Raw genomic sequence first — 24165 nt, forward strand, 5'->3', positions numbered from 1 at the left:
TGCACAATTTTTTCTGTGTCCTTAGGCCTTGAATCAGAAAAGGAATTAAAGTTGTTACGATAAATTTACTTTCACAGAGGTTGCGAAATTGCTCTCCAACCAGCCTATCTGGACACCCCTCGCAGAAAGCTGATGTTTAGACAAATTTGAAATATATATCTCTGACGTTTAAAAAATATGTTTCCTGTTCTTAAGACCTGAATCTTAGGTTGTAACTTCTTGCTTTCTTGCTTAATGTTAAAATCTTTTTGTGGCTTTTGTCAAGGCGGACATAAAAGCACACGCTAGTTGTAATCCATAGTCAAGAGAGGTAGAAAGATTTTTTATTTTCTCTACTCCTATACCTCTTCACAATGACTGTGGCCTAATTGAGATTGGCTGCTTAGCAAACAATGACAAGGCTGTCTAAGAAACAATGACCACTCAAGCAGTAAAACAATCAGCTCTACAAGCAAAAGTATAGTTGCTACATATTATCCACAAGTTCTTCCTTGTGCACTCTTAATGTCCCATAACAAGAACATCCTCCCGTTGCGTCAAGAACATCTTCTCTTGTTGATTATCTTGGCCTCCTCTCTGGGTTTCACTGAAGCTGCAAAATGTCACTGTAACATTCTCACAGGTAAATTCTGACTGGTTTCAGGTCTGACTCTGTGAGACCCCCAGACCAGCTGTCAGTCTCATCATCTTTTATCTTGATTTTGGGGAGTAAAAAGACATGGAACAATGACATATTTTCTGCATTATAGGTTTTCAGCCCCTAGTAGTCCACTGAAGTTTAGCAGCAGGATCTGTAAGTTAGTACACACCAGCTGAGCTTACAGTACAGCACATGCCAGCAAAAGGGCAGGACGTGCAGATCAAAGTTGTCCTCAGGTCAGCTGATTTTCTGTTCCTCTGTGTCTCCATGCATTAGATTACGGGAAAACGTAACAAAACAAACTGGTTCCTGCTCCCTTCCTCTCTTACCCTTTAAGTTCTCCCCCCATCACAAAGTCAAACAGAAGGGAAAAAGGTCTTCCTACACCTGGACCTTTTGTTCATTATTCTGCAGTTCATCAGAAATTAACATCCGGTTCCTGGAGCTTCCTCTCCCTTTGCCAAGGTGCTCCAGAGGTACTTTGTGCCAACCAGACACCTACGTGCTATTTCTACATGCCTCACACCTCCCTGGCTTGAGTAGATTAACCCACTGAACTTCAGCCAGCAGTGATCATGAGGCTAGAAAATGGTGGTGAGCAAATAGATACTAAAAAGTTTACAAAAAAATGTTGCCACATCTAGAGATAATTCCCAAGAGCAGACTGACGCTTTCCCATCACCAAAATCCCAGCCTCAAAACTTTTTAGTCAGACATGGTATGTTTTGTCACAGTGACATTCCACAGCCTCATGTGTTTTACTTACCTTAGAGAGATTCTCCACTCTCCCAGCAGCATGGCTATTTGTGCATGTCCCTCAGCTTGCATCTATAAGGACAGGCACATTTCATTGTTTGTTTTACAATGCTTCAACATGAGAGTCATCACCTCCAGGAAGCTGGGAAATGGCTGTAGGCACATTGTCCATGGCAAGATTAGAGAAAATATTGCCATATCAAGCATGATATAAGTATATGCTGAAGTGTCATTAGGATGTGTTAATGAGAACAAAACTGCTCTCATGTCAAGCACAAAGACATGCCAAAGGCTATATTGAATATGTCCTATTACGCAACCCATGAACTCATAGAAATTTGGTCTCCTTCAGTTCCCGAGTTTCCTGCCTCTTTCCTCCCTGTCTATGTCTTTGTTTTCCTCACAAAGCCGAGTTCAGAGATTTCCTGTACCTCCCTCACATCCCATTACCCTTAAAGCAACATTGCTTGACTGTAGTAAAGATCCATCTCAAAACTGAAGAAAGCAGTAAGAGCAACAGAAGTTAGCCAAGACTGATTCCAAACAAAGAGTCTCAGGGCTAACATATACTCATGTCAGCAGGAAAAAGGCGGAAGGAAACATGTAGACCGTTACCTCTGAGCTGATAAACACTGAGCAAGTTACTATTCTCCTCCACCTCCTCCTCATCCTCCCTCATCTGCTCCACCTGCTCCATTCTGCTGCTGCTGCTCCTGTACTGCCAGCAGGCTGCAGTCACCCCTTCCAGCTGCACCCTCCCCCTGCCCCAGCCACTTCCCAAACAGCTCCATGCTCCTCTAACCACCTCACCCCTGAATCCTCTGATATCCTCTGCAAGACGCAGCCTCTTGCTTCCCTTTTACTTTCTCATTGTTTTCCCATTTGCCAGAAGACCAGGTCCTCAGCCTCTCCTGACCCTTCCTGTCCTGCCTGTGAGCCTCAGGAACTTTTGGAAGCGTGAGGCTTAAGACGAAGGGCAGTGTCAGGGCTGCCCCTGCACCAGGACACCACTTTCCTGATAGGCATATGTGCGGATTTTGCCCACGGTCAGATATTTTAAAGCAGGAAGGTCTTTCTGTGACACAGGGGCTCTGCACCGGGCACGGCACAGCAACAGCATCACCAATGAAACTGCTTCCATTCCTAGGTAGGTGAAATCTCTGTCTCTGGGGAGCGTGTGGCAGGTGAGAATGGAGTGGGATCTGGCAAGGAGAAATAATTATATTGGGGATGGTTGAAAGCTGCTGGATACACAGGACTGGAAGTCCCTGTAGCTTTGATCAGTTCTGCTACTGGATTTGGTAATTGTATGGTTAGTACCATCCCACAACCAAACCCCAAAACACCTGTCTATCTCACTGTGGCTTTTGTACTGAAAAAGACAGAAACTTTGTGGGTTTCTGTGCATTTGGTTTTGGGGTTTTTTTCCTTATCTCTCTCCATCTGCTTGGGAAATTTTCGGATTTCACATGCTGAAAACAGTAAAATGACAACAGAATCCCACAGGTTTCTGTTTTAATCCCTGTGGAAGAAGATCTCTCTTCTCAGAAACATAGAGAAAATGTGAAATTTGTTGACCACTAAGTCGACTTGGATTATATATAATTATTTTTAAATTGTCTGTAATTTTCAGTCTTTTGAATTTTTCATGAAGTCTTAATTTGTCCAAGAAAACAGCATCTCAGTGAGATTTCATGAGGCAATGAAACTGTAACATTAGGCTAGCAAATATCCAGAATAACATTTAGGTAGGGAAAAGCAGAACTGCAGGGGAAGATAGCATTCAGTAGGATCTCTGTGTTCTGCAACTTTCACTACATTCTGCTAAAAATTTATAAACTACAAAGTAAAAAAACTTACTCTCCCTTCTGAGTTAAATGCCTCATATCTGTTGGGTGTGTGTGATAGTACGGTGATCTGTAAGCTTTCTCAAAATAAGAGATTCCTTTTTTAATTTGTATTGAAAACCATATACATTCATACAATGGGAAAGTAGTTATGGTATTTTAAGAGATTAAATTTAAATAATTTGCCACACCATAAATAACTTTTAAACCGCGCTGTCATAATGCTGTAAATATGTGATATTTCATCTTGATCTACCAGACCATGCCTATGTGTCAGCTACAGAAGTATGGGAGTGTTTATAAAAATAAAAAGTCTGCTATGGGGAACCCTCTTTGGTATTTTTCCCTCGGAGGTGTAGGGCAGTTTGGATTATGCTCAATACATAATTCAGAGTGCAAATAAATGCTTGTGCTTTACTGGAAACTACTAGAGAGCTTTGAAAGCCATCCAAATGTTTCCCCTAGATCACTGAGTAACTTCTAAGCTGTTTACCAATTTTATACTGGTTAAGAACACACTAGAGTTCTTTATCTATGGTGTCTGGTGTTTTACCACAGAAACCCCTGTAGCTGGTGGCTCTTCCCTATCATGCAGTACAGCTGAGTCTGTGATGTTAAGTTTACTGGAATACACCCATTTTGTGGAAACCTTTGGCTCAGAGCTCAGAATAAAGTTTTTAGACAATAAGTCTGATTTTCCTTTGTTCCAGTTCTGATTTCCAGTCTGCTGGACTATGGCTGCACTTCTCCAAGCTGCAACATGACATGCCACAAAGACGCCAGGTGTGAAGTTCAGGGTGGGACAACAGGCTGCTATTGTTCCCAAGGATACACAGGAAATGGCATAACAGTGTGTAAAGGTAAACAGATTTTACCTATATGTTTTCTTGTTATATGCTCGCTTGGAAAACTTACTCAAGAGCCCACTAGTTCAAGGATTAAACTTTATGTCACAACAGTGCCGTACACTAACATGCTTTCAAAGACAAAAAACATTACCATTTTCTGAGAAATTGTCCCATTTACTCTCAGCCTAGTGTTTTGATACAGCATGCCATGCATCTCAGTTGTGTATGACCTGTTTTCCAGCTTTCCTTTTCCATGAGAGTTGATAATGCATCTTTGCTGATTTACCTTCAGCAATTTCCCCTGTGACTCAGGATTTCTGAAGCTTACGGCTGTTGTGGTGGCTACTGTACAGCCCTCAGCTCCCTGCCCCACACTCACAGCACTTGGCCACTCTTCCCAGCAGCTGATCACCATCAAATAACAGCTCCTGGACTGCTCTAGAAAACCAAGGAGGTGTGTATGCCACAGAGGCATGCCAGTGTTGATTTTTCTACTACAGCTTCTTGCAAGAGAAATATGCCAGAAATCCTATTAAGGGATCTGCTTTTGGATGACTCTATCTTTCATCCAAAGAAAAGGATGTTTTTCCTGCCTTCATTTTTGGGTTTTCTTCTACTATGAATGTCTCTAATACTTATTTTCACTGTTCGTATGGTTATGTCCAGCTGCAGACAGGCTGAAATTCATATGAATCTTGTCAGTTTTCAGTACCCTGAGAAGAAGTTATGAGTAGCAACCATCTACCAAGTCAGTTTTTGTGTTTCAAGCGTTTTGGGAAATTTAGCAGTTACTGCTTAGCAGGAACATTTTGGTTTGGTATGAGTACAGGAAAGCAGCCCACAGGTATTTTGGATTTTTATAGCTCATTTGCCATGCTGTGCTTGGAAGTATGTTTAGGAAAATTTAGAAATGCAAAGGCATTTTTCTAAGAAACATGTCTACCCTTTTATGAGGTGGTAATGTTTAAACAGAAGTATAGATAGCTAAAATAATAAAAAATAAATCAAAAAATCATAGAATAATTTAGTTTGGAAGAGACTTCTGGAGGTCATCTCATCCAGCTCCCCTCTCAGAGCAGATTAAACTTAGAGCAGGTGTCTTAGAGCTTTGGCCAGCTGAGTTTTGAGTATCTCCAAGGATGAAACCTGCACATCTCTGGGCCATTGTTTCAGTGTCTGACCACCATAATTGTGAAAACATTTTTTCTGATGTCTGGTTGAGGTTTTTTGTTTGCAGCTTGTAAATGTTCCTTCCCATGTGCACTTACCACATTTCTAACGATAGTTTAGCTTCATCTCCTCCACAAGCCCTCGTGACCTCCCATTAGATAGTGTAGGCAGCATTATTATTTGCCCTTTGCCTTCCCTTCTAAAGTCTGAACAAACACTGTTCTGTCAGTTTCTTATTTGCATCAAGTTTGATGTAGTTTCTAAACATATTTCTTGAATTTAGTGTTATCTTTGCCCTGATAGGTAAATCATTATTTGTCTATCAAGCTGTTCAAAAGAAATTAAGAAATGGCCTTCACAACACTGGTTTTGCTCTTGCACTAGTTCAGTTTTAGTACCATGAAAAAGTCAGCTGATTTGAACAATAAGTGCACATCATGTTCGCAGAGACAAGGGCCTACATTTGTGAATAATGCAGAGAAAGAAGAAAACCAAGTCAATTTTAGCAATACTACCTGGAATAAATCAAACTAGCATTTACTTACCTAGTATCATCTGGCACCCACTACATTGTCTGTACTGGTCTAGAAAGCCTTTGATCATGAATCATCAATGAAATTTGCAGTAAATATACCTGGTTTTCTCACTGCCATGACTGATGTTCTTAAATCCCTCCATTATATATGTACCCATTATAATGTTATTAAATCCAAATTTGTGAGCACAGATTTATCTTACCTTCCATGCTTTTTTTTCCTCATACAGTACCTTTTCTTACTTTCTCTTTTACCTGTATTTTCTTACAGAAATCTACATTCAAATTTCATAAAAACATTTATTAAGCACTTAAAGAAAATTCAGTGCAGTGAAATATGCATTCACAAATCTTGTTAATCCATTAATTTTTTATTAAGAATTATACCCAGTGTTTGAAAACTCAGTCTTTAAAATAAAATTTCCAATGTCAGTCCAGGCAAACAAGATACTAGATGTATTTGTGGCGCTTTGCAGTTAAGTGGCAATGGTTTGAAGCAAGCCTCATGTCAGGAGACCAACATTTTCTCTGGTAAAATACCTCAACAGCCACAAAAGTCACTTACCCTCCAGCAAAGCAGCAAAGTTTATATCAGAACTGTGTGGCTGCTGGCCCTGAAAGAGAGACAATGTTTCTCTAGGGCAGCATGTAACACGGTGCATTATTAATATTGTGCAGTAGTCCTCTAATAGCATAAAAAAGTAACCAGAATTTTAATTGGGTAGGTTCTATAAAGGATTAGAAATATAGGCTACACCCTATCATAAATAGTTTAAAGCTGTGAAAACGTAAAGCAAAGCCTCAGTTGTTTAATGATGTATGAGATCTTGCTGTTCTGTGTGGCGAAACCAGCAGGTGTATCTGCTGTTCTAGAGATAGCTACCCATTTTTATTCAGTTAATAATCTTGGGCTTTTACAATGATAGTGCAGTCACCTTCAAAGGAGATCATCAATTATGTGCTAATACAGGCATTTTCTAAAGAGCCTATATAGTGCATTGTGTTTACATATTTGCCCTTTTAGTTATTTAGCTGGGTTGTCAGAGTCATAATTGCTGCCAAAAACATTAGTAATTTTGCATAACTTAGATCCAGCTTCTTCATTGTGCTTATCCTGGTAGACAATTAAAGCACAACAGTCATTGTTTTGAGACTTTATTCTGAAACAACCAATTCAAATTCTTTCTCCTTATAAACATGTTGAACAGAAAGTGTTAGTTTTCAGGTTAGTCCTCTTAAACTTTCATAGCTGAGAAACTCTTCATTTTTATTTATAGCTACATTCTTACAGCTTTTGAAAGGTTTACATTTGTTTCTCTATTTTCACTTGCTTGTAACACCTCTTAAATACTTGTAAAAGTTATTTCTTTGCTAGCCCTGTCTTTTCAATGTGACACACTTAGACATTTTCCCTTGGGTTTTCTGTGCTGCAAAAGGCAATAATGCCCTCTTACATTTATTTCCTAGCACCATTATTGATGAATCATGAATCACTGATGTCAACATACCTTAGGAATGGGGTTTGTTAGTTTTGACTTTGCTCCCTTTGCCAGCTGGCTAAGTGACTGCAGAGAGCTCAAGATTATTGGATTTGCTGTGTATAGATAAAGACACATAGATATGAATTTAATTTCCTGGTGTCAAAGTCATGGCTTTTAAAATAATTATCCTCTTACAATCTTTCCCACAAGATTTCAACCACTTTAAATTAGGTCATGTTTTGGACTTTCTGAAGGCATACTTTGGCCACTCTAACAAAAAGCTAATCCTCTTCATAATCTCATTGTCTTCAGCAAGAAATGTGCAGGAATGCACATAGTCAGGAGAATAACTGATTGTGGTATCTGGCCTCTTTTATGTATTGGAATTATAGCCTACATAGCAATAAATTCCCTCTGTACAGGATCTTCCAGAAAGCCATAAATGAGTCACCTTGTCAAGCTTTACACCTCTGAGGTACAAAATACTATCCCAGTCTTTTTACATTTTCTTTTGTATTTATATTCCTTGCTTTATGTAGTATTAGATGAGAGAGAATGACCTCTGATAGCACATCTATTTGCTTTTTAGGACTGTTCTTGGGCAGATGTGTATTCTGTATGTAATGCATGAGGCTTTAGCTTGACAATACCACACACCTAATTGAAGTAACATGGGCTAAAGCTCTTGGCATAAAAAATAAAGATATACCCAGAAACAACTGATTTATAGACAAGTTAACTTCCTCTCATGCAAAAATGCCACAGATTTTTTACAGATAAATAGAATATATTTGCCATAGTTGTAAATGCATTTCTTTATATAAAAGGAGTTGGACATATAAATTAGGTGTTGTTCATAATTCCAGCTTTCTTCCAAAAGAAAATTAAAGGAAACAAACAAAATTTCAGATCCTTTAGAAAAGATAGGGGTAGAAGTAAAACTTCATAGAAGCCAATATTTTATTTTTAAAACAAAGGGGAAAATGAGTTGGCATCAGTGATGCTTTCCTAAGCAGCTCTGCTGTTTCAATGCTGGCTGCTTCTTGATTGCTGACTGCCAATTTGCTGCTTTGCTGGCACACTGCAGGAAATTAAAGTAAACAGTGTGATCACAGTGTTTACTTTAACTTTGTAAAATACGGAAGGAAAATGAAGCAGTGCTGTTTGTTCCAGGAGGGTAGGCAGGCAAGCAGGAAAAGCCTGAACACAATATCCCTCCCAGATATCCCTACACAATATTCCCTTGTAAATGTCACTTGCAAATTACACTGCAAGATTAATCAGTCTTACTTGTAAAATAGTTACAGCTCTTCCAGAAATATTGAGCGGGGTCTTAGGCTGTCAGGGAAACTTTCTGTTGGAGTAAGGCAGTAGCTCTGTTTCTGAAGTGCAGTGTGGGAGGATTTATCATTGTACAGAGGTAAAAAATACCTCAGTGCAAAGTAGTGTTTTGTATCAAAATACAAAATCCCTGTTAGAACACAGGGCAATTTGTATAAATCCAGCTGAATCAAATTGAAAGCATGCTCAATATCTGAACACAAACATATTTTCTTCTTTTATGGAGGATCAGACAACCAACTCTCTGGCTTTTGCCAGCTATAAAAAGGAGTTTTCCTGTAAGACCTCAGTTCCTTGTTCTAACGTGATATTGCTGAGTCCCACCATTGACTTTTATTGCAGTCACTGAATTTGTTTGGATTCACTGGTGTCACTGTTACCATCCTGCAGCACCCAATTTGTGTATTGTTTTGAGGGATTTTTGCTTTCAAATTAAAATGACCCTGTAAAGCCACTGTGTATAATCATTTTATTCTACCCAGAAGTGCTCTTCAATAGAAAATTATCTAATTCAAGTGCTGGTTCACTAAAGGAGAATTTTTTTTTTTTTTTTTTGTTACCAGCAGGCATACATCACTGGATGTCACTTCTGTGTTTACCAAATAGTCTGAAATCACTGATATGGAAGATCCAATCCACACACTTCCTAAATTTATTTCACCGCTATCAGTTACCACAGGCTATAAAAAGGCAAATTGCAGCTGCTCTAACATAGCACAGCAGGAGAAAGATATGCCTTAGCCAAATGCTAATAACAGGGCTCAACTCAGCGTGTGACAGCTTGGAAAACTTGGAATGTGCTATACAGAGGGCCAAAGATGACCACTAATTCCCAGCCCTTCTGACATACTCCTTACCATTTTTCCTTTCCCCTTCTCCTCCTGCATCTCCTGATCTCTGCTGCTTTGCCTCTATATTCTGCTGGAGCTTTTACATGGTTTCGGGGTGGAGCGTGGTAAAAACAGTGTGGGCTGTGTGAAAGAGCAGGAGTCACCTTTGAATTCAGAATTCCTACTGCAGGTTTAGGTGTCTGGCATTTTGGTTATCCCAAGATTTGTTAGGAGGCACCTCCCTGTTTGTTGCATATTTAGGTATTATATTTAACTAAGCCTGTGGCCTCAGGGTTCCTCTTCAGGGGACAGAATGTTTTCTTCCCTTATGTCTTCTTTGGTGATAATGTAGCTGGATGTTTTTTACTTCTCTTGAAGTGCAGAGATTGACTGCTGAGCTGTGAGATGTTACCCAGCTGAGTTATCTCAATTTAACATTCCAGATTAAAACTGTAGGCAAATCATGGAATTGAAATTCTGGACAAATTAACTGGGAGGATTTGATTTGCTGGTGCATGACAGTCCACTTGCCTAGGAAAGTGTTGGTGTCAATGTTAGCTCAGCAGGTTCCTGGCCATTTGGGGACCTACAGCTTTATGTATGGCTTTTGCCTTTTCATGTGCAAGATGTCACACTTTTCTTGGAATTTGGGAAGGGCTTGATGTCTGTGATGTCTGTAGGCTGCAGGGGACTAACCAGCTGCTGTATGGTTGCCTTCCAGCCACAAAGGATGGAGTTATGTTTATGTTCCTGAAAATAGCCATACCCTTGGCTAACAGCATTAGTCAAAACAGCTTCTGTAGCCTTGAATTTACTTTTAATAGCTACTATTTAAATTATATTTTAGTTGAATTTTTTGAGAGTAGTTCAGGCCTTTGAAAGGGGAGCATGTGTTACAACAGTGCCTGGTGATGCGTGAGAACATGAGTCAGAAAGAAAGCAGCGCAGGATGTCTGCAGTCATATAACCCTGTTGAATAAGGCATAGTGGAGGCTGTCTCACTCCAATTGTCTTACCTCTGTAGATGGCTGAGTCCAAGACATTTTGACTCAAAACATTTTTTGCATCCAAAGTGTCAAATCCGCTTTTCTCTCTCATATGAAGAAATCCCTCCCTGTTTCCCACCCATATGAGAGAGGATCTTCAGAGGGTTAGCTCTTCTCCCTACTGCCAGAGAACACAGTTCACCTGGGCCGAAGACACAGCCCACAATAACCATTTGTAAGATTGACACTAACCTTAAGAAGCCTTAGACAAAGTCCATTTCAGGGACTTTTTAGATAGACTCATTACATCCACAGATTGGAGCCAAAAAAAAAAAGACCCCTCTATTTTTTTCATGTCTTTTGTTTACATTTTCTTGAAATGGTACTTTGAGCATGACTAAAATGCAGTAATGCATTTTTGAAAGGACCAGAAAGAAACAAAACTTCCTTTTGTTATATCTTTAATCGTATCCAGATTCTCTTTTCAATTAGTCCTGTTAGTATCTAAAAAGAGTTTTTAAAATGTGTGTAGATGATGTGGTAGAAAAAAGTTATTTATCTCTCTCAAAAATTTACCCAAACTTTTAGACTGATCGTCTGCACTTGGATGGTTTCTTACTTGTTTAATTCAAAGTGTGTTTTAACCCTTGCCAAATAATGCTAATTTCCTTTCTTGAGAAAATACTCCTTTCATCCTGCTTTATGTACTAGGAATCAATATGTTACAAGTTTAGAGGATGTGGGAAAATTCATTTAAGGAGCTTTAAACTTATTATGTCAGAGTTTGCTTACTCTCTGTTTACCAGAGATATGATTCCCTTCCTGTGTCTCTAACATCTGAAGTAGTCCCAGGAGATCCAACAGTAACAATATGTTCTTCTCACTTGCTGGTTTGAAGTAAAAGGATGAAAAGTATTTCCTGAACATGTCTACTCATACATGTATATTAAATACACAAGGCCATGTACACAGGGAGCAGTGTACAGGCAGGCATGTGAATAAAAAGCAGACTTTTCTATGAAAAAAAATGTAAGACAATCTCAAAATTGTCAGTTTTACTCGTTCTGTGGTTGTATAGACAAAATTAGCTTTTGCTAAGGAAAGACCAGGACTTACTGTAAAGAAATTGCTTCCATGCATTCCATTTCCTTGAGACTTCTCAATCCAGACTTGCCCATGGTAGGGGCTGCTGCAGCCATCAGGCTCTGAGCTGCCTTTGGGGCTATGAAGTCAGTGTCACCCACAGAAGAAGGGATGTATCATCAGGAATTACACACGTAAAAGAATATGTCATTTCTGCACAGCTATGCTGATTTACGTATAATATCCCACTAATCTTGTACACTCATTTAACTTTTTTCTCTCTGACTCTATACTGAACTCATAGAGTTCAATTGCAGAAAAGTGTTCCACTTAGGATTTTGGGGGTTTTGCCTTTTTTTAAATTGTTGGGTTTTATTTTCTTCTGCCAGAACATACTGGTCAGGAGTGGTGAAGTTGTATGTAACCACATTTGAAATGTGTAATTTATCCAGGATGATATGCTGGTGCACAATTTTTCTGTGTATGACTGTGAAAAATTGCCGACTGAGCTGTTGGCAGACAGAATATCAAACCCAGCTCAGCCCTGTGTGTATGAAAGAGTTTAAGAAGGTAATTGACACTTTGGGCCTCTATTTGCCAAAGAAAGAGATAATGACGTTCTCCAAGAAGATTAGAATCTAACCAAACATTGTGCTCTAAATATAGAGCACAAAGACAGGTGATGTTTGTGAAAATGCTGCTGGGCTGCAGGAGGAGGAGGGGGATGAAGGACTTCAATTTTGTACTGTATATTTTTTAGGTACACAGATTTAATTTAGAGATTGTGGCTTGAAAATGAAATTTACAGTATGTGTGTTTTTTGGTGATAAGAAATTGATTTTGTGACCTTGGTACACACTAATTGAAATATCTGGCACTGTGTTTTGCTGAGGTTAAAGAAAGCCATACATGCGTGGAACCACATTCTTCTTTCACCTTGAACTGTGCGGTTAATCACAGCCCCAATCACAGGCAGGAAGGAAGCTGCAGTTCCACTGGGGTACAAGGAAGCTGAATAATCTCTGCTCATTGTCTAAGGGATAGCTTGTTGTGTGATTACTTCTGGCTGGGTTTAGGAGATTCACAATTGCTTTAAAATGGAGAATTCTGGTGGAATTAACATTCAGGTAGCACCAGAGGCCAGAGCCTCACCAGCTGCGCTACCACAGCCAGAGCAGACACACTGAGGCACCGGGGGTTCTCCTTCCACCTGCCCATCACAAACCTGGCTGCTCTTTTAGGGCTGAGACAGCTCTGTCCTGTGCTCGTTGCTGCTGTGCCAGGATGGGAAACAGGGAAAAGCTTCTCTGGCTGTGCTCTGCTGTGTGCTGTTCCAGCAGCAGGGACCGCTCTGCCCCCGGACTGCTCCTCCTGCGTATCCTCCTGCTCAAAAGGCGGGTTGCAGCATTAAGGAACAGCAGCGACGTCCCAAGGGACTCCACTGGTGGGGTTTTAATATGTCTGCTTCATTTAACTGGGTTTCTGTCTTAGCTTGGACATGTACAGCTGTGACACTCTGAGGTTGTCTATAAACTAGTCTGGCAGGGTGTCCCTTTATTTTGCTTACTACTTAATGTTACACATTTGTTAGGTTGGCACAGGACCTTGTTTTTCAAAAGGGAAAATGAAAGCTCCTGAAAAGCCTTGACAATAAATGGTTATTTGTTCAGAACAGCCAAGTTTAATCTTTGTTTATGTTACTAGGCTTTGTGTAATGTTGTTGCAATAAAGAAAAATAGTTCTTCAGGATATGCACCGGCTTTTATGTTTTATTTGTAATGAAAGCTATGCACATAGGCAGCAATCTACATAAGTTACAGTGAGAGAGAGCATAAGCTTGGGTGGTGACTTGCATGTTTATATATTTACATTTTATTTGCAGCAAAGTGTCTGAATCTCAATGTTAAAAAATGTGAAATTAGTCTGAGGTATTGCAGGTTTCATTCCCAGAATTTTACCAGTGGAAGACTAAGAGAAAAGGTGAGTTCATCCTGCACTAGGAGACCACTGCTTCTCTCCTGCCCCATCTGTGCAGATGAGCTGTGGGTCCATCCCCACAACCATTGTCCTGTCTTCTCATGTTCAGTCCCCAGCTGGGACAGGGTGCAGTAATCTTCACTGCCCTCCAACATTATAGTGGGTTTTGGGTATCCCCAAAGCTCAAAAGGGCTGAGGGTAACACAGCTTTGTCTCACAGTTTGCATCGGGAGTGTCATGGGGGGCAGGGAGCTATGGCAGCAATAATCTATGCATCACATGACAGTCTTCATCACTGATCCTTGTAACATCAGAGGCCCTAAAGACATGCCAGAGAAACTTCAGGATGTTGGCATGGACTGAAAGAGAAGTTCAGCTAAGCTCTGCAGGGCGAAATAGGAACTCTGAGTCCTGCATTTGTTCCTTGTGGTGATGGGAAAGGAGTAGGTGGAAAATTGTATTATGATGAAGGCTTTGCCTTACTTTTTCTCTTGAATAAATCATTTTCATGGGTAGTATTGATCCTGAGGAAGCTCTACCTTTCCGAAATCAGCCTGTAAGGAGTTCAGAAGGGAGAGGAAGCTGGAGGTACTCAGACAAACAGTTTCAGGCCCTTTGTTCCTATCCAAAGTGTTCCATTATTTAGAGCTATGATGAAGCATGCATCAATTCATAAATATGACCACTGTGCAATACAAAAATATCAGTATTTCTCCCCCATTGTGTAAGGGATATCTGGTGCATACAGAAAGACTTTCGTCTCCTTAGCTACCACAGAGAAAATGGGAAAGGCAAATAGCCTTCAAAAGTGACTTGAAAACAGAGATGAGAAGTTTCTAAAACTTAACACGGCTTTTCATCTGAGCAGATCAAAATAGAAACTGTGCAGGGTGACAATTGTAAACGATGCAGAACTACAATTTGGCTTCTTTTTCAGTGTTGTCATGCAAATCTTGGTATGGTGATTCCGTAACTCTTTCATCATACTCAGCTCCATGGTTAAGACCTAGGAAACTCTTAGTAAAGCTGTCTTTAGAAAATGAGGTCACTTCAGGGACGTATTATATGGCACCACTGGTCTCACAGAAGTCAAATATTTAGTCCTAGGTGTGTCAGGACACAGCAGTGGGGTACACAAGTGTTGAGCTCCATTGGTATCATTTTGCACACAAGGCCTGAGATTTAAGTGGATGTCAAAGGAGAGACTGGGATAATATTTACACAGCTGTAGACTGCAGAAAAAAAGAACTGCTAACTGAACTTTTTGTATTTCCTCTTGAATAAACAGGTAGTATGTTAATACCACCAAATGCTTCTTGTTTGAGTGGAGGGATGTGCTAAAAAACCTCTGGGCTTTATCCTCTGTTCTCAGAGAAAGATAGTGCAGCTTCATTAGCTCCAAACTGCTCTTGAAACTCAAGTTTTGGTCTTAGACTGATGACCATTAAGAAAACTTTTAGCCTGGCAATGGCATGTTACCCTCAAAGAATGCCATGCAGACAGCAGCATTCTGTTTTGAGCTTGATATTCAAGCTAGTAAGGAGTCTGTGCCGCAATATGGACATCTGGCTTCGAGTGCTGCAAGAGAAATCCAAGAGCACAGCTATTGCTGCTTTCACAGGCAGCATGGTAAAAATAGACCTGCTGCCTGTGTTCTTGCAGCAGCAAGCAGTGGCAAGAGCACAGATGAGTACAGTAAGGTATTTTATTATAGTTTCCTGCAGAAGGGGTAATGCTGATGACATTCCTCCAGCAGGGAGGTAGGTGACTTACGTTGGGTCTTGCTAGTCACAATGGCTGTAGGACACAAAGCCACAGTTAGGGATGGATTTTCCAAAGAAATATGTGTTGAGCACTTTTGAACTGTCTGGCTCTATCGGAGGTGCCTAAAGGAGGACTGGGTTGTTTCAAAAGAATACTCCCAGCTGTGGATGCCAAGCAATTGAAAATCTGTCCCTGAAGTGCCTTTTATTTTCCTATCATCTGATGGCAGTTTGGGCTTTTGATTGATTTATTTCTTTATTTTTAACTGTAAAGACCTTTTAATTAGGGAGAGGAGCTATGTGAATGAGCTGGAGCTGCTGGTGGTAGCAGCTCCTTGCCATTAGAGATTGGGTCATTAAATAAGTAGATAATATCCTCCTTATTGAGAAGATTTAGAAAATCATAAGGACTTTGCATTATTACAGTGTTTAGCATTCACAAATGGACTAAAAATCCCCATAATGGCAATTTTCATTAGCTGCAATGCATGTGGAGGCTTCTTTTCTTTCTTTGAACAGCCAAGCACTAAACAATTCCTAAATCCCTCCTTGTTACTTATGTTTTCTTCTTGGTGGTTAAAAACCCCATAAAGCAGAAATTGAAGACTTGCTATTAAAATACTTGCTGACAGCTCCATTCAAAACATCTTTTCAAATAGTGCTATATCACATTGTGATTCATCTGCTATTCTGATAGAGTTGCTTTAACTAGTACCTTCCTTCTTAGTTAGGGCCCATCTCTTTTTACTGGAAAATTCTTCCTTTAAACACTTTACTGACTCTCTGCTGTAAACAAGCCTCTTTCTGGTGCGGCACTGTTTGTGCTGCAGAACACATGTAACCCCTAAAAAACACGGTGACAGGCTTATTGGGGATGAAAAAGGACAAAACAATAAGAGAAAGAAACCCTTTTTCCCCTCCTCACCTGTGTTGTATGGGTGTGAGCACCCTGTGCAATTAGCACAAGTCAGGGTTTCTGGCTCAGCATCATGTCCCCACATCCCTGTGTTCCCCAGGAGGGCACAGGGCCCTGCAGGGCTGCCACATCTCCTGGCACTGCCTCTGCCAGGGCCAGACCCTGTAAAGCAGCACCCCTGCAGCACCAGTATGCAGCCTCCACCAGCTGAAGACCAAACCCAGGAGCATCCTGGGGATAAGTGGTCCCCAGTGAAGCAGGGTGAATTTCACTGCTGAAGTTAGAATTATTTACAGTCACTTTAACAGGACAACAGCTGCTCTTTACCTAGAGATGAGCCAAGAGCACTGAAAGAATTTGGATCTGAATTGCAGATGGATGGATTTCAATTTGATTCAAGTAGCTGGACTGCACGAATCTGTACTGTAAGCTCTCAAAGTCAGAGCTTGAGAGAAAAATCATTAATTTGGAAGCTGATACCCTGAAAGACTTTTATGAAGCAATATATTTTCATAGCAGACACAGATCAATTTAAAAGTAGTAATCAAGAGCCATGTGCTACGTGTTCACAGACAAAAAATGTAGGGAATCCAGCCAGAGCCAGACACTTAACATTCAGAGCATTCAGACTAGCACTGAAGATATTGCCTCTATGGAAAATAGTAGGGTTCAGAATTAAAGTATTGTGAATTTGTGAGATAATCACAATGCTGTGCAGATATAAAGATGCCGCTGGATTGCTGCCAGAAACTAGCTCAACGTAACTTTTCTAGGCAAATTTGGGTTTAACTTCTGTAGAAACTTTGGAGCAAGGAAGAATCTCTGCAAATATTCCACTGAAAAGGTGTTAAACTCTCGAGACAAGAGAGAAAATTATAATATAACAGGACCCATTAAAAACACTTTTTATCATATTTGAAAGGCCTTCTCTAAATTCAAAGTTACTACACAAGCTTTCACCAAATGAGATTTAGGCCCAGGGATTTTTCCCTTGCCAGTCCTAAGAATTTTTAGGTGTAAGATTCCATTAAAAAATAAAGCATCCACACATTAGTGCTTTGTGTCACACAAGTAATTGCATTGTACAAAATCAAAAATTTATATTTACTTGGATAATACTACAACTAAACTCCTCCTGGAAATTTTTAACCTTGGTTCCTAAGTAGTCTCTTTGGCAATACTTACAGGAAAAAAATAGTAGCCACTAGCAGTAGTAGGTATTTCAAAAGGTGGATTAAAATGATCTCTTATCAGATTTTCAAACATTCAGGATTTGTACTTGGAGCCAGGCATGGTTTTCACTCCTCTGCTGAAATCATCCTCTGTCATGACTTAGCGCAATCTGAAGAGACTTTTGTGTGTGTTACATACACTTTCTTAGGTTGATTTGGCTCCAGTTTACCATGTCAGTCGTTACCAGTCAGGAAGGAAAGTAGGGAATAACATAATCTTTAATGGACACCTTTGTTTTAGCTGACATGTTAAGGCTTTTTGTGTGTCATGGTTTAACTCCAGCCAGTGACTCAGCCCCACACAGCTGCTGCTTTGCTTTCCCCAGTGGGGTGGGGGAGAGAATCAGAAAAGTAAAAGTACAGCAAAAGCTGTGCACACAAGAAAAGAAAAACAGGGCTTTCATTCACCACTGCCATGAGCAGGCAGGTGTTCAGCCATTCCAGGACAGCAGGGCTTCATCATCTGTAACTAGTGAAAACAAAAGCCATCACTCAGAATGTCCCTTCTTCCTCCTTCTTCCTCCAGCTATGTGTGCTGAGCAAGACACAATCTGTTATGGAAAAGTATGGTGTAGTTAAGCACTCTGCACATATTGCCATTAAACTAGATAAGGGCAGTGGCATATTTTCATGGGTGTTTCCATAGCACACAAAGCACAGTGCTTGGAAAAAACCTTATTTTTCATGAGGAGCCTGGTCTAGTGAAAGGTACCCCTGCTCATCGCTGAGCCGTTCGAACTAGATCCTTATGGTCCCTTCAAACCCAAACCATTCTCTGATGGTTCTATGGTTCTGTAACATAAGACCTATTGGGCACATGCAGAATTTATTTTTGCTTTTATATCTCTAGACAGATTCCATTTAGGTGTATTGTTTTGCTTGTGGAGAGTGAAATTCCTAAAAGGGCTTATTGCTTCTGTCAATTTTTATTACTTCTGTTCTCATCATGTTGATAGTACATTCAAAGAAGTCATGAAAAGAAAATGGTGAGATTTTTACCACTGGTTTCTCCCCAGAAAAGAGACATTATAAATTGATATGAGACACATGGCTTTGTATTACATTGCTACATGCCACTTTGTAGTATGAAACTACACAAAATCTTAGAAAACCCCAAACATTGAAATTTATTGAGACTAGAAAATGAGATATCTGGGATCTTTGGGAGAAATATAATTAATAATTACCTCCTACCTGATTTTAATGTTATTTCTCTGCTTCAGCCTTTGACAGACCAGAGGCAAACTGATTTTGGCTGGACTGTCAGTGGCCTCCCATTATTATGAGTTGGGACATAAAACCCCTCCTCACATATTTGTATAGGTGAGTCTGGTCACAGACTCTTCCTGTTCCCATCCTCTCTGCTTTCCCTCTATAGAATAACTCTGTCCTAATTGATATGAAAAGCATCTAGTAATTTAGTATCACCCATGAATTTAATTCTCAGAATGGTCATCTCTTTTTCCAGGGCATTAATAAATATGTTAAATGAAACTGGGCTTAACAGGAGCTCCTGGGGAACCCCAACTGGATACCCCTTCACAGCTCAGTGGAGTGCTGTTTGTCATGACCCACTATCCTTTGTTTACATTCCTGCAGCCAGTTTGCAATCCCCATAACAGCACTCTTATCCAAGACATTATAAGATATTTTTCTAATAAGATTTTGTGAGCCACTGTATCAAATGCTATGCTACATCCCAGATATATCATGTTCTCAGCCATTGCTGAGGTTCACAGCTAAGGTTTTCAGGCAAAGGGGGTGGTAAATCCCAACTCATACTTCAGCAATGGTAATTTCATATGGGCAGTGCCACCTGAAAATGAGGAAAGGCAGAGAGATGGGACTAGCTACAATTTAGGAGATGCAGTCGGAAGGAAAGGACAGAAAGATATGGTGTAGCTGATAGCAGGGGGAGGTCTGAACAGAAGAAAGGAGAAGGGCAAGCCAAAGAGAGTCTCAAAACTGAGAATCAACTTGATGGGGGAATTCTGGACCTGTCAGCTCTAAAGGAGAATCTCTAAGCTGTCATTAATTCAGTGTTTTTGTTTGATTCTGTTCAAACCAGGAGCCATGCCTTACTCTCTTTCATAGTGATTCTTCTGATGCTGCTGTTTGCATCACATGCCACTTGTGGATTTGGGAAACAATTTGAAAAGTATCCAGCAATTCTCTGCATGAATTCAGATGGAGGCATCCTTTGTGTGCATTGTGCAGTTTGTATCTGTAGGACATCTCATGCCATCGAGGCCATGTGGATTGGTGGGGACAGGAGCTTTTGCTCTCATAGCCCCATGTTTGGGGCTTGTCCCTTACTCAAAACAGAAATACATGGACAGACCTAGCACTGGCTTTACCAAGAGCTATTCCTGCCTGAGAATGGCAAGATCACACTGAGGATCAAATCCTCTTTCTGAAGGGATTACACTTCCTGCCAAATATGTGACATGGTTCAGTTTCAAGCACATACAAAATAAATCTCCATCAAGACAGACATTTAACAGTGGCTTAGTATCCAGGACTGTCATGGGAGACAGCTCTCAGCATCCAATCTAACAGGATCTCCTGGCCAATGTCTGCAAGACCTTGGGCTCTACCTCTCTTAAATAATTTATAGAGATAGTAGCTAATTAAGCTTTTGTATTAATTTATATGTACTGCACAAGTGTGGATAAGAAGAGTTAAATTTTTGGCGGAGATGACTTCTGAGAAGCCACTTCAAAAGACACTAGTTTTCCTTCCTGTCAATTCTTGTCACTGCTTGCAAATCTTCACTCTCTTCTTTGTGTCACTTACGCATGTTCATCCTTGGACTTTAAAATGCATTCATCAAAGAGATAACAGGTTTCATTTTGTACATCACCAAGGATTACCCTGTGAAAACAATGCTACTGACAATATGTGATGGCTGATTTTTAAGGAATGTGTGGACACTTTGTGCATATTACAAAAATTTCAGTCCAGCTCCTGGAAAAAAAAGAAGCAGTATAATCTTGCTCAAGAGATTCCTGTTTCTGGCAGTGCTGGGTGCCTGTTCTGAGAGCTCCCAAAAGTCATACTTCCTGTGCTGGGACAATCAGAGGCAGATGTTGTTATTTCCACTCTGGAAACTAACTGCTAATATCATTAATACCCTGCTCAGAATACTCACTTAGGAAAGTATGGGTAGTAGTTTAATGAGATTTTTTTTCCTTATGAAAATATGCAAAAACAAAAGAAGAAAGAAAAAAAAATATAAGGATGTTTTAAACCAGATATGGCAGCCTTTAAAATTTTGCACCACCTTCTTCCTCTCAAAATAAAGAATGTGTAAAGCAGACTAACTTGGGGTGTGTTGGCATGTCTATGTGATCCCAAGATCCAATCCATACTTCAGGATTGCACTGATTGGAAAAATGCTCTCATGAATAAAATAATGCAGGATAAAGTGTTGTTTATGATTTCTTTTCTCAGCAGATTAGCTATGTACATCTTGTAACACAGGCTGGCTCTGTGGAACATCAAACACTTCAAGAAACCTGTTAAAAAATGAATTACGTTATCCAGCCAAAGCAATATCAGAAACATCCCAGAGTCTACACTATCTTAATGTTGATTTAAAATCATATATTCATATTACCTTTTTATGTCTAGTAAAGCAATGTGATGGAGCCTTTCTTTTGCCAAAGTTGTATTATCTCATTTCTCTGAGTTAGGTAAACTGTAATGTGTCTGCTTTACAGATGGGTAAACTTAGCATAAAGAGAGGGAAGGCACTGTTTTGAGTCAAGAAAGCCTAAATGTAAGCACTTTCATCTATATTGGTCAGCCATAGTGGCAGTGGCGCCTAAAATGAGCCTCTTTCCATTCATTCATTTATATGACAGATTATTTTACTTTAAACAATTCTTGGATAAAATACGTTAGGCATCCCTAGGGCAGGAACGTGAAATCAAGACTGGCACAGGAGACATTAACTGCCCAGCTGGAGAGATGCACTCCTGTGCTCAGGGTGATTGAACTGCTCTTGCCAACTGAAGTAGCCTCAATAGGAGGGATTGGGTGAAGTTCTGCCTGCAGCTGGGTGATTAGGGTGTTTTTCAGGACTAGGGGAGGGCAGGTTTGTTTAGGACTGCCTCGAAACGCCTTCATGCTAAAACACAGTCACTGAAGAGCACATTGCCACTACCTACATGTCTCTTCTTTTCTTCTTCCTGTGTTTCAATAAAAGTGACTGCAGCTGTGTTGATCATAGCACAAGCTCCCATAGGTGTTTATAGGACCTCAACCCCTTGTCAAAGAGTTCCCAGTGGAACTGAGGCATCATTACAAAATAAAGACTGACCCCCGTATTGTTGGCAGGGTCAAGACAGTCCTGAGCATATCAAGAAGCACAAGACAGACATTTGTCAAAGTGCTTTTGGTGCCAAAATCATTTTTTCAAGTTGTGATTAAAGAAGTAGTCACAGAAAAAGGAACTAGAGTACCCCAGTCAGCAGCCAGTCTTTTCCAGCCAGCATTTTGAGAAATGTTGTATAAATTATAATATAGTATAAATTATAGGCATGTAAATTACAACTAGTATTATGAAACATTGGACCTGCTGGGGGTTTTAGCCTGCATATATGGAATAGTCAACATACTGTTTCCATCATTTTAATAACCTATATGGAGCAGGTGGCTGATGCAGTTAATGCTGGCATCATTTTTCTTTCCCTATGTGATGACAGTTCTGTCATTTCATTTTGACTATTTAAGGCTATTAGGAAGCATTTTTAGGCAATCATCTAGCATAGTTATTTTCAAGCATGCCTAAAGCATATAGGGTGTCACCACCTTTCCCACTGCATATTTCTAAATAAGTATATAATATATTCTGTGTTAATCTATGAAAAAACTATGGACAAGATCACCAGCTGTGATAAACTGCCTTGCTTCATTTAGTTAGATGGAGTTATACTCTTTTGTTCCAGATGGAGATCAAGTCCAACATTGTACAATTGCAGATTTCAAAGCAGTGAAATATTCTAAGATCATTGAAATATATATTTTGCATTTCAAAGATAAAATACCAATATGTCATCAAACCATTTAATTTTCTTCCAAGTCTGAAAGTAAATTGACGAGAGATCAGCAATTGGCAGGAAAACAAATGAAACATATTGAAAGAGCCAATTTGGTGGTGTCGAGGGAGGCAGATGTGTCAGTTTTACATCTGCTTGAACAAAGTCCTTGTTGTTGTTTTTCTCCCTCCACCTTTCAAAAAATATTTCATTACCTAAAGGTTTCATTATTAGATAATTGAATAATCCTTGATAAGTGGCCAAGTAGCACTCTGTTCATTTAAGAGCCCCTTTCATTGCCATGCTGTGACTCAGGCAGTTGCAGTTCATTTGTGGAAGTTTCTGATTTTTTTTCTCAGAACTCATCACACCTAACACACACGAGATTTCAATTGCAGGTTAGCAGTTTCCTGAGCCCCAATATTCCAGATACCAATCTACTACCTCTTTCCTGAACTAGTTATTAAATGAAAAGGAAGTGGAAACAGCACTGAGATTTCCACTGACAGTCTGTTTCAGGGTATAGGCAGAAAGCATGGCAGGGAGCAGCAGCAGCAGCAGCAGAAGGAACAAAAAAAGCAGGAAGGGTAAGTGCTTCCGTGTTTTTAAATACAGACAGCAAGGTGGGACCCTTAGACTGTTATTTCCTCTGTGAAGCAGGTAGACAGACATGAGCTAAGCCTGTCAGTAGGTGTTAGTCAGAGCTGCAAGTTTGAAGTGTGTCAGAAGCTGTTTGAAGAAATATGTACGGATAATGAAATGAGCGATTCCCTGCCACTGACTTTTGCTCGATTTTCTGGTCTCTGCCTTCTTTATTGTTTATAATTTGTTACATTCTTTTGAGGAGGCTTTCAAAAATGCATCAACAAAAAAAGGAGGCATTATTTAACTCAATATTTTATTAATTTTCAAGAGACCTGATAGGTGGTATGCCCAGGGTGTGTCTGCAAAATTGAAAAACCAAATTTCATGAGAGAAATGGTAGGACCACTGGATTTGTAGAACCTTTTTGTAGAACCAAGTTATGTATCTGTGAATCAGACCTCATGTATGCATTATCCTACAAAACAGGAAAGTGGAACCATGAAAATACTTGACTTTCTTTTACGTAGATTAAAATTTCTATTGCCAGGAGCTGATGATACTTTTAAGTATTAGAGTTGTTAATGTGATTTCAGGAGCTAAAGCTTTAAGTAAAAAAAAAACTACTGACTATTGTAAAAGTATTCATTTCATATACTGGAGGCATTTCTAAAGACTGAGCACTTTGGCCTTGAGGTGCCCATTGATGCATAAAAATAACAAGAAATTCTCCTCAAAACAGACTATCACAACCCTCTTTTTGTCTGCAATTTTGACCTTGAATTCTACATTAGAACATTTTTTTCCATAGGAGAAGGAACTTTTCTTTAGAGTAGTGTTTAATCTGCTTGAGAAGGTTACTGCAGGGAGGGCATCTGTTGACTGGGCTAGAGGACCTCACCTCTGTGTCTGCAGATCATCTCCAGTGCTCAACAAGGGAAACAACAGTACAGGGCTTAGAGACAAGCATGGGCAATGTGTAACTTCTCTGCAATATCAAAAGGCTATTCAAGGTTAAACCTCCCAGCCACTCAAATCCATGACAGAATTTCTTTTTTAGCTCTGCTTTTTAATGGGGTAATAAGGTACATTTCTAACTATGCAACTTAATCTTGTACCATCCTTCGCTCAAAGTA

The 24165-nt window shown here is 39.9% G+C and overlaps 1 protein-coding gene across 1 annotated transcript in view; it reads left to right on the forward strand.

The window, feature by feature from the left end:
* Positions 1-1969: 1969 nt before the first annotated feature.
* The window catches only part of ADGRL4 (adhesion G protein-coupled receptor L4), a 73484-nt gene continuing 51288 nt past the window's right edge, over positions 1970-24165 (forward strand). Inside the window, exons 1-2 of the mRNA XM_082286936.1 lie at positions 1970-2543; positions 3954-4103. Coding sequence (XP_082143062.1) covers positions 2423-2543; positions 3954-4103 — 271 coding nt within the window. The 5' untranslated portion in view covers positions 1970-2422. The remainder of the gene's footprint in view (positions 2544-3953; positions 4104-24165) is intronic.

The sequence above is a fragment of the Coloeus monedula genome (genome assembly GCF_965178545.1).
Source record: "Coloeus monedula genome assembly, chromosome: 9".
In the NCBI taxonomy this organism is placed as follows: Eukaryota; Metazoa; Chordata; class Aves; order Passeriformes; family Corvidae; genus Coloeus; species Coloeus monedula.